The sequence below is a fragment of the Gouania willdenowi genome, chromosome 9 (assembly GCF_900634775.1).
Source record: "Gouania willdenowi chromosome 9, fGouWil2.1, whole genome shotgun sequence".
In the NCBI taxonomy this organism is placed as follows: domain Eukaryota; kingdom Metazoa; phylum Chordata; class Actinopteri; order Blenniiformes; family Gobiesocidae; genus Gouania; species Gouania willdenowi.
The window spans coordinates 37078810-37090987 of record NC_041052.1 but is presented as its reverse complement, the minus strand read 5'-3'; the positions used below and the strand labels follow the sequence as shown (position 1 = coordinate 37090987).

At 36.5% G+C, this 12178-nt stretch overlaps 1 protein-coding gene across 1 annotated transcript in view; it reads left to right on the top strand.

Moving 5' to 3' along the window:
* The window catches only part of ube3b (ubiquitin protein ligase E3B), a 30224-nt gene extending 25062 nt beyond the window's left edge, over positions 1-5162 (top strand). Inside the window, exons 25-27 of the mRNA XM_028458480.1 lie at positions 1461-1572; positions 1655-1747; positions 4234-5162. Of these exons, the coding sequence (XP_028314281.1) occupies positions 1461-1572; positions 1655-1747; positions 4234-4425 (397 nt within the window). The 3' untranslated portion in view covers positions 4426-5162. The remainder of the gene's footprint in view (positions 1-1460; positions 1573-1654; positions 1748-4233) is intronic.
* Positions 5163-12178: the final 7016 nt, after the last annotated feature.

Here is a 12178-nt window from a genome sequence, read left to right as displayed (position 1 = left end):
CTTCAGTCACTTTGTGGTGAAATCTGTAGCGCACGTGATTGATTTGTTAATAAATGTTAGAGGCTTCCTGTAGTGGAGTGATTCTCAAAGTGTGTGGCGCTCCCCCTGGTGGCGAATGGAGGTACGACAGGTGGGGTGTGACAAAGAGGAGGACATGTATAATTTCATACCAATCTTCTAAAATGCCTTTTCTTCATTGACAATAACGATCATTAACCCTAAACAGAACGCCTGCACAGAAAGAAAGTATTAATGAGAAACCTGAAAATGGAGCAGAAATTAAGAGCATTAAATGGTTAGACTGCATTAGATTTGTGACCGGGAACAAAATGTAATGTGGAACTAAAATGAAAAAATAATGATTTTAGTCGGCATGTGAGGAAATGGAGCGGAACAATAAACAAACTTTTAATAGCTGACTTAAAACATTAATTACCTTTTTTTGTTTTCTAAGGCTTTTTTGTCGCAAATTGCAAACAATGTTTCTTTATTTCCTGTATTTTTTACTGTACTTTTGCATTTGGTCTTTTATGCAGGTAATTAGTTTAATTTAGTTTTGATTTATTTATGAAATTTCTTACTTACATTATTAAGTGTCACATTACTTTTATACCCCACTCTTAGTCCATTTCATAGTTACATTCCTTTTTTGTTTTCTTAACCTTTTTGGCACAGATTGCAACCAATCTTTAGTTATTTCCCTTTCTTTATGCAGGTGATTGGCTTAGTCTAGTTTTTGATGTTTGATTTATTACAAAACATGATGTGTTACTTGTTCCCTGTTAGTTCAATACATTTGAAAATGTGTTATTTGTTAGCATTGGTCTGGTTTGGTGGCTGAGGAACTTTAACGTGGAATGTGGGAAGTAGAAAGAAAGCTAAAAGAAATCTCTCCATAATTTATGAAATATTACAAAAGCAATGTTTCATTGAAAATAACTCTGAGCAAATGTTGGAAAGAGGTTGAGAAGGTACTGACAAACATCTATGAACTAAATCAAAACCTGAAATTAAAAAACCTTTTGGAAATCAGTTTACTATTGATAATAAACAAGGCGGTTAACCCACTTTTTAATGAAGCAGGTGAAGTACATGGAAACAACAAAACTCACCCAAAATAAAACATTGGTTGAGCAAACTTTAGATGATGAAAAGATAACATTAAAAATTAGAGTTAACTTACAAAAAATCAATAAAATTTACTCTGAAAATAGATTATATAGTCTACACAATTACATAATTGCATCAAAAGATGTGACAAAAAGGCACTGAATGTACCCTTCTTAATTATCACCCATTTCCTTTCATGTATTTCTTTTAAACTTTTGCTTTCCCGCTTTTTTTTCCTTCTTTGTCTGTGACAATGTTTTTTTTTGTTTTTGTTAATTTCAATAAAGAAGAACACGCAGGATAATAGGTCATCATGCCCTAATAATGAGGAATCTTTGTGTTGTTCTCAGAAAACACACAGTCTACTACGGAGGATTCCACAGCAGCCATCGTGTCATCATCTGGCTGTGGGACATCCTGTCCAGTGACTTTAACGCGGATGAGAGAGCGATGTTCCTCAAAGTAAGAGCTGTCCGTTTCACAGCAGGCCTGATGTTGTGTTTTTATTGTTGTGGTCGTAACCATGCGTGTGTTGTGATGTCAGTTTGTTACCAGCTGCTCCAGGCCTCCTCTGCTCGGGTTCGCCTACCTCAAGCCACCATTCTCTATTCGTTGTGTGGAAGTTTCTGATGATCAGGTAGGTTCAGATATACTGGAGTTCAGTGTATGTGACACACTGTAGTGGAAAGACTCCTGATATTTCCTACTTAAGTAGAAATACTGTTACTTGATTGAAATTGTACTCAAGTAAAAGTAAGTCATACATAAAATACTCAAGTACAAGTGAAAAGTAGCTCAATTAGATAGCACTCAAAGTAAAAGTTACTTCAGGATCTAACTATAGCTGCATTTACATAAATGTCTTTAAAGGTGCAGTCGGTAACTTGGAGGAGAGAGAGGACTTAGCATTAAATTTGAACAAGTACAACTTTCAGACCCCTCCCCTTCCCTCTGCTCTCCTGCCCTGCTTCCAAAGTCCCTCCCCCCAGAGGAGGCTAGCGTTCACATCGAACGCAACTGAAGCGACGAGATTACATTCAAATCAATGTAAATGACGCAACCTCAAGTTATCTCCCCTCAAGTTATCTCCCCTCAAGCGACGTGATTTGAGCAACTACTGGAAGTCAAGCACGACCTAGTCGCTCAAAGTTGAAAAATTTGAACTTTTCTACTGTACAATATAACCCTCTATCGTTTATAGCGCTAGTTGAATGTGTGGTCTTAGTACCACTATGTTGCTTAAATATCATGAAGCAGGCTAAGATAAAGATGCAGAAAATAGATACTATGGTATGCAGAGGTGAAACGCTACTTTTTTTCGGTCAGATTGTGTCCCCCGGGGCGATCATCAATTAGTCTGGTTACAACTGTGTCACTACACCCAATATGACTCTTCCAAGCAAAATAGCTGCGAACGTGTCTCACAAATGGAAGTGTTAATTGATCTCCTGCTGCTGTAGAAGGACTTTGAAATAAAATAACCTAACAAAACCTCTACTGTAAGATTCACTACAGGTACGGTTAAAATTGATTGCAGTGGCCATTATTGTTGGGTTTTGCGCGCCCTTGTGCCATACAAATTTACAAATCAGGACACATGTAACAACAATATATTTAGCAAAAGTCATTAATATTCCTTCAATGAGAAGATTCTTAAAGGAGATGTGCCATTTATTTTGGGATATTTTTTGTTTATTTTTATATGTAATAAAATATATAATGAATAACAATTTTCTATGGGATGCCAATAGTAAAGTTGCGCATGCTAAAATAAACAGATACTTTTTGCAACATTTAGCGACAAACCACGTTTAAAAAACGTATGTGAATTTTTTTCATTACTTTTGACCTGATTTACAGCAATTTGTGATATTTACTTTTCTCATATAAATATAATGTCATTGGTAAATCTAAGTGTTAAAAAATCTAAATGTTACATTTAAATCTAAATGTTAAATCTAAATGTGAAATGTTAAATCTAAATGCGAAATGTTAAATCTAAATGAGCTTTTATTTTGGTACTTCAGGGGAATTTGCATATTAGCTAGATATTTAGTTTCATCCGCGACATTTAGATTCAACATTTAAAATTTAGATTCAACATCTAGATTTAACATTTACATTTAACATTAAGCATTTAGCATTTACATAAAATTTATATTTAAACATTTAACATTTAGATTTAACGTGTACATTATGTTTTACTAGAAAAAAATATCTGGTCAAAAGTAACATTAAAAAACATTAACATTAAATATTAAAAAATTTGCATACGTTTTTAAAATGTGGTTTGTTGCTAAATGTTGGGAAAAGTTGCTGTTTATTTTAGCATGCGTAACTTTACAATCAGCACCCCATATTTTTCATTCATTTAATGCCATTTTAAGGAAGAAATGCTATGTTTTGATATAGAATTTTCTCCATAACGCACAGCACCAGTGCCATGCCAAATGTGCCATGTGGGTAACAACATAATAGGTAGAAACTACAACCTGAACCATAGAAAGTGGCTGGGCGTTGATATGAAATGGCATGACTAAGAACATATGGATTAAGTTTAATGTGCCTTCATAAACTAAATATAATCACAAATAAAAAAATAATCACAAAAAAAAATTAATAATTTTCTCAGCAATGGTTGGGTGTAGAAATGTAATAAATCGGAGGTTTATGCGGAGGTCCGAGCGCTGGGCCTCCGATGGCGGGGAGAGGAGGAGGGCGGTGGCGGCGGCTGCTCCTCCAGCTGCAGCGTGAGCCCAGCCCCGCTTCGCACCCCGGCCTGACCGACCCACCCCTTAGAGCCAATCCTTATCTCAAAGTTCCAGGTCAACTACTGTCTGCATACACAATCAAAAGACAAGGGAGGCTGGCCCGACTGACTGACTGTTGATTTTTGCAACAGTGCTGCGGCGCTTGTGGCCACTAGGGGCGCTTAACATGATAGTTACAGTTCTAGTGCCCCTAGTGGCCAAGAGTTACACAGTGTGCCTTTAAGTACAAGTAAAAACACTGATTTTGAAATATCCTCAAAAAAGTACAATTAACCATAAAAGCAACTCCATTACAGTAACGTGAGTACATGTAATCCATAAGTTTCTCTGCTGTTGTGTATGTGGTGTGCAGGACACTGGAGACACCCTGGGAAGTGTCCTTAGAGGATTTTTCACTATCCGTAAAAAAGAGCCCGGTGGTCGACTCCCGACTTCCTCTACGTGCTTCAACCTGCTCAAGCTGCCCAACTACAGCAAAAAGAGCATCCTGCGCGATAAGCTACGCTATGCTATCAGTATGAACACTGGCTTTGAGCTCTCCTAACTGGTTTTGCATCTGGAACAATCGGCACAGGACGGTTGAGGCCAAGGCACATTAATCAAAAGGGCACGACTACGGTTCTCTTTTTCTCTTTTCTACTGACTGGATAGACTCTGCTGAGGTGAGCAGTGCGTCAGTTTTAGCAGCTTCCTCTGCTACTCCAGAAAGGAATAATATTCCATATCCAGCTGAGGGAATATGGATACATCGTGGCCGCTTCACTGTTTCTCAGGCTTAACTGAATCAGTTGGATATAACGCTCCAAATTTAGGTGAGGTGAAAAAGCAATACAGAGGCAATTCAAGCCATTGATGCATTGGTATTATGCTTATAAGCTTGGAATCCATCATCCAGGTAACTGTTCACTGATAATGGAGTCCTAAAAAGTGTGGGTTTTTTTTTTACTAAATGTGTCTTTTCTAAACGAAAGGCGAATCAATGTGTTGTTTTCGGCCCCTGTCAAAGAGAAGTAGCTATTTACTGCAGTTCTGTGTGAGTTCATCAGCCCTCGTGTGTGCGTGTGCGTGTGCGTGTGTGTGTGCTGAGGATGGCACAAACCTGCAAAGTGAATAAATAACAATTCCTCCAAAATTCAACTCCCATCTTTAAATCAGCTGTTCTCAACCTTGGGGTCAGGACTTCACTTGGGGTCGCGAGACCTCAAGAAACTAAGAATATTTTTTGAACAATTTAACTACATTTTTTCTTATTTTTACCATTTTTCTGCAAATGCACCAAACTTGCCATATTTTAACCTATTTTCATCACTTTTTCTTGCTATATTTTAGCTCCTTTTAATGCATTTTTGTTACATTACTCCCATTTCTGCCACTTCTCCATCAAATTTCAATGCTTTTTCTGCACTTTGTTTCCAATTTCAAGACATTTTCGACACTTATAAACCCTTCCCACCACTTTTCCCACCTAGTGTTGCATATATAACCCCCGTACCCAAATTTTTGCCACTTTTAAGCCCCTTTTTACTTTTTTCTATTTGTTTTTGGCCACTTGAATCTTTTAACCACTTTCTGTGGTTTTTAAAATCTCATTTCACCACCTTTTCCACCATTTTTGGTCACTTTTAACCCATTTTATTTGTGATTGAAACAAGGATTTACATCTTTAAGATGACTATATAATATGGCGCAAATAATAATAAACTTCCTGTATAACAATAGATATTATTCAGATAAATAAATAAATGTGGTTATCACAGATTCATAGAACAATGGACCATCATTTTGCTGACTTTATGGATGGACCCCAAAAATCTCTCCCCTTTATTCCCCCTAATAGATGACCCTGTCTCCACATGACTGTTCTTCAATGTTCGTGTCTGTGTTCAACCACCTTCAGGTACAGTGGGGGTCTCCGGTCTCTGGAACCTTTATTTTGGGGGTCGTAGCTTGAAAAGGTTGAGATCCACTGCTTTAAACAACACTGAGTGCCTCTTTGTTCTGCACCGACTCTTTCACACGTCTGACCATCTCCAACCTGTATCAATACACCCATTTATTGGAAGCAAGCCATAGTATCAGGGGCCTTCGTCCTTGACTTGTTCCCTGCTTCACGACGGGTTAGCCGTCTGACACCTGACTCTGGACTAACGTAGCCATGTGTGAGGATAGAGTTTTGGAGGTGTCAAAACCTCTCGACATGATGTCATAGACTGGTTCATGAACCAATGGTGAGCGCTTGACCTGATGTCTCTTGGAAGTCTTGCACACGTTTCCCCCTGATTTTAGCTGTTTTGTAAACAAACGTTAAACAGGGTTCACGTGCATCACAGAGAATACAATTTGTTTTTGTGGAGCTTTATTTTGAAAACTCCATGATCCGGATTATTCTTTTGAAATGTTTCTAATTTGTTTTTAACATGTATGAGATTAATTTAAATCCAAAGTACTCTTAATGTGTGTATAAACAACACACTGGCCCTCATTTATCAACCTTGTATGAAAACGGGTGTAAATTTGAGCTCACATTTGGACGTACGACAGGACCAATGTGTGATTTATGAAACATTCGTATTTGACCAATCCCAGCGTACAAATTATTGGGTGTTGATAAATATTACCATGGCTCAGTGGTAGAGTCGGTCGTCCAATAACCAAAGGGTTGGAGGTCAAATCCTGCAATATCCAAGTCATTGTCTTTGTTTCCTCGGGCAAGGCACTTTACCCACATTGCCTCGTATGAATGGGTATGAATTTTGCATGAATGTTGGTGGTGGTCAGAGTGGCCGTAGGCACAAATTGGCAGTCATGCTTCTGGGCAGCTGTGGCTACATTGTAGCTTACCACCACCATGTGTGAATAAATAATGGTTTCTGTAACACACTTTGAGTTACTTGAAAAAAAGTGTGATATAAATCCAAGCCATTATTGTTATTAAATGCAGCGGCTGAATTTGATTGTCATTACATGTTACGCCCTTAAATATTTCTGTTTCGGAGGCCCCGCCCACTGAAGTCAAACAGTAAAAGAAACTTTTCCAAGATGAAAATTGACATCTTCACATCTGAGATGGAGCAAAACAAAGATGTGCTTTTTGAACGTGTGAAAACTGGATTTAAAGGAGCTAATTTAAACGCTCTGTGGAAGAGGATCAGCTACTGAGCAGTCGACGTCTGCCCCCCTGTGTGCGCTGAGAACAACTTCACAGCAGAGATCCTGGACAGACACATGGAAAAATGTTTATATTGACCTCAGTTGAACGCACTTTTTAGGCAATAAATATCGCATTAAAAGAAATTAGCAATGAAAATGCTTTTAAAAAAGCCTTAAAAATTACTAGATGTTGTCCCTTGTCTGTTTATTATTCCTTCAGCCAGTTTCATCTATAATTCATCACATTACTGATTACTGCAGCCCATTTGTAAAAGTTTAAGGACCTTTTTATATTCAAAAACACAAATAAGGTCCTATTTCCTCCGTACAGCCCCCAGTGATATGCTGTACAGACGGAATAGGACCTCATTCTCCAAGACAGATTACAGCAGCACTGCACTCTCATGTGTGTGCGTACTTTGTAAACCTATGCGCTCCTGCTTGGACAGTAGCAAAGTTTATTAGCAGGGTTACATACGGTATTCCGTGACAGATAAACCAAAAAAGTGATATCAGTAATAGCGTGGGCTTTTTTAAATTCATTTTATTTAGTTCATCTCATTTTAATAATCTGTTTTGATCTGTTCTGAATGTGTGTCTGCTTATGCTTAAATGACAGCTGAGATGAGTTTAATACTTTATTTTCATGCTTATGCTCCATGAATTGCACACTCAGATTTGCGTTGATAAATACTGATGCTTATGTGAATATGGTTGTACGCTCAGATCTGAATGTACAAACGGTTGATAAATGAGGGCCAGTGTGTTCCACCAATGAGTTCAGACTACTCATCGTCTGAGGCTTTAAACCTCAACTTTCTTTCTTGATTTTATTTCAGTCAAACAGGAAACACTAAAGAGCAGAGTGAGAGCGCCTGAATAACTTTATTGAATGTGTGATAATGTGTAATATGGATTAAAGATTCCTCACATACTTGTCTGTCTGCGCCGATGAGGAAACAAGTCCGTTTTTAAATGATGTCGAGTATATAAACTGAGGTGGTCCAAACTTGGTCTTGGAAGGATGACATCCTGCAAGACTGCAGCCCTCTAGGAGGTGTGTCCCCCCCCCCCAGGTATAGACTTTTAATGAACTCGTGGACTACTGACTTTGATTAAGTATGAAAAACTAATAAAAAGTTGACCCTGAAATGTTTGCACCCTTCCTCTGAACAGTTCCCCATTTTAATTTATCAGTCTTTATAATTAGATGCACTACCCCATGAAGTGTGTTCATGTGAACAGGTAAAAGAAAATAAAGATCCCAATGTGAGATGTTTTAATGTCATTTTTTTCTGTAATATTATGAAATCATGTAAAGGAGAACTATTAAAAAGAAACATTTTTAAAGCATTTTCGCCTTATGAGTAATTTCTCCCTCCTGACAACTGACTAACACTGACATTTGTGATAGAACTGATATTTGTACATGCAGATGTTTAATGCTCTACGTTTTGTGTTTCTGATGAAGGCAGTGATAACATATGCCAACGTGTTAGTACTTGATAGGAATTAAAAAATCAGTTCACCTGTCTTTAATTTAAGCTAATAACAATTATCCAGCTTTGAAAAACAATATATATTTATGTCAATCTATAAAAGCAAGAAAAGTCTGTGTGCGTGTGTGTTTGTGGAGCGAATATCTCAATGACGCGGCATCTGTTTGATGTGAAACTTTGTCAACGGCTTCCAAATACCCCACGTTCTCGCATTCGTCATTTTGGACGTATTTGGTGATTTCAAAACATTTAATTTAATTTTATTTTGCCGGAATGGCACATTTATGTTCGCCCAGAAGTTAAACCTATTCAGCTTTTGACCTCAGTGTGAGGGGGCGCTAGCGCTCCATCTATATCTAGTTCACTGCACAGCTCACTGCTCCGGTGCATGCCGGAGCCAATCACAGTGCAAAAAAATGCACATTTCTCCGCAAATACGGCATTATAAATGTTGATATTTTCACCATGTGCTATATAACCAAATGCGCACCTTGGATGTACATGCTTAAAGCACATAGAGCCGTTTAGAGAGAGAGTTGTGACAGCGGAAGAGTTCCCGGAAGTTTCAAATAGTTCCAGCGGGTCCAATTTTTTAGTTTCTACGCATGAATTTCAACAACCTGTGACGGTGTATGTGCATGCTTGTGGCTGATGAGCATGCGTGTGTGAGAGAGAACCCATGGCAACCAGGAGGATGACAGGTAGCGAGACACACACACACACCCCACATATAAGGTATTTATAATAAAAATATACTCAGTAAAATAAAACAAAAAACTGAACAATATTTATTCAAAAAGTACACAAAACGACAACAGAGATGCACAAAAATATACAAAAAGCCTCCAAAAACACACAAAATGACTAACATATGAAAACATATATTACAGAAAAATACACCAAACAACAAAAATATGAAAATGACTTAACTAAATATTTATACTAAAAACACACAAAATGACAACAGAAATGCACAAAACTACACACAAAAAAGATACAAAAATACACAAAATGACTCCAGAATCAGACTGCAATGGCAACAAAAAACAAAAATTAGACAAAAAAATCTACAAAAATACACGGCTCCAAAAAACATACATTACAGAAAAATACACCAAATGAAAAAAATATAAAAATTAACACACAAAAAAACTTTCCCCTCTGACGCCATCACTGAGGAAAGGCCATCATGTTGTTTTGACAAATAGATGCACTTCCACTAGCTAACGTAATAATCCTGATGGTGGCTAGGTTTAGTGACGTTTTCCGTGGTGAAAAAACTACAAATTTCCTTAGATGTATTACTAAAAGCACATTTATAACTTTTCCCTGTGCCTCTATCCACTGACATAATCTCACATATCACACGGTTTGAATGTAAATCAAAGAAAAAGAGGTTACCAGGCTACGAGGAACAAAAAGAATGTCACATTGAGAATGGTTGCTCACACTCACCTTCTACTCAGAAATCAACATTAATCCAAAATAAGTATGATTTTATGAAATTGTTACATTTATGCAAGATATAGGTCTAAATAATGTTGTAGGCATACAAATGTACAACCACACAAAGCATTCCTAGGTGAATGAAATATGTTGATTAAAACATAATGTGGCTAAAAATGTCTCTGATCCCTCATCGTGAGTTTCCGTAAAGGCTCGGACGAGTGGGTCCCTTTAAATGGTGTCGCCGCAAGGAATTGTGGGTCAGCATTTTCTTGTCTCTTTTTGTAAAAGATGCATCAGTGTTTCCTAGGCTAAAGGAGGCTATAAAGGAAGCATTGAGCCTCCTTTCCTTAGCCTAAAGAGAATTGGAGCACTCTTTATCATGGCTGCCACTGAACTCAAGGAAAAGTGGGTAGGAAAGGAGATAGGAGGACACACCCTCTGCTGAATAGTGATGGAGGCCTGATTGGGAATGAGCCACACCTGCGGTAGCTGCTAGTTTCGCACATCTGCTCAAGTAAGTTGTTTGTCAGGTTAACTCATCTAAATACAGTAAACTGATGTGTTGGTGTTGATGGATTCAGACTGTACTGATTCACTGTTAAAGCGCTGTAACATTTCTTCAGAAGTGTTGATGATTTTAAATGATTTTACTGATGATTTTAAATGATTTTACTGATGATTTTAAATGTTTTTTTTAGTTTTTTTAACTGACTTTAATGATCTTTAAGCTGTTGAATGTTTTCTGTTGTAAAGCACATTTACTTGCCTATACAAATAAATTGGCCTTGCCTTGCCTATTCAAAAAAATATAAACTTTTCATGGAAATTATTTATTGGTAGTAATATTAAATAACTGATGATGATATTTTAGATGACGCTATTTCCCCCAATTATATTTAACAAAGGCAAACTATTGAAACGTTTTCAAATGATATTATTTTGCATGGATGCAAATATTTATGTTTGGAAATTGAGAGTAATTTTAAATAACTGCATCATATCCAGTTAATTCCAACAAACAGAGGTGTTGACTCGAGTCGCTATAGTTTGATGACTTTAGACTTGATGTGACAAAATCACAAAGGAATTGCAACTTGACTTAAACAACTCGTGACCAGAGGTGTAAAGAGTACTGATATATCCTACTCAAGTAGAAGTACTGTTAGTAAGTCGTACATGAAATACTCAAAGTAGCTCAATTAAATAGTAAGTTACTAGTTACTTTCATCCTCCATGTTTTTTTTGGTAATAAATCTCAAAACATCTCATGTAAACTTAAAAAGGAAGAAACCAGATCTTGTTCAATTGGAACCTATTTTATTTTCCACAAAGGCATCTGTATAAAATAAGAGATTTGTCAAAATGTACAATTCTTTTTCAAAATAACATCAATAATTCAAGGCAAAATACATTATCAGCCTCTAAGTATAGCTACTTTTATGAACTCTAAAACTGAAAAAATGCTGTTTTGGTGCGTTACCTTCAATCTGATTGGTCGGCTATGATGTGATGCATTTGATTGTTGTCTGGTCATTTCATTTTTTTTGCTGATAATTTTAAAACAAATAATAATAAAAAAAAAAATACTCAGTAACAGTTGGGTGTAGAAATGTAACAAATAACTTCTTTTAAAATGCACTTAAGTACAAGTAAAATTACTGGTTTAGAAATATAAAACAAACCAATACATTCAATTACAAAAAAAAAAAAAAAAAAAATCACACTAAGTATAGCAAAATGTATGAACTCAGTGCCATGCCAAATGTACCATGTGGGTAACAACATAATAGAGTAACTTTATTTATTTTTTTCTCTTGTCTGCACATGCTTTTGTTATTACAATTAAATAAATGAATTTATTTGATTGCAATAGAGTAACTTTATTGATCCTGCAGTAGTGGAATGCACTGTCATGACAGTTCAGATAAAATACTAGAAAAAAAAAATGGAAAGCAACACACAGAATACCCAGAAGACACCCTAAAAATAGTGCAATGAATGAGATAAATTACAACAACACTAATATAGGCTTTATATAAATAGAAAATATAAAAAGAAAAATAATATAAAAAGTATAAAGAATATAGATATATATTCTTATCCTATATATATTCTTATCATACAAGAATAGAGATATATAATGAATAAAAACCACAACCTGAACCGAAGAAAGTGGCTGGGAATTGATCAGAAATGGCA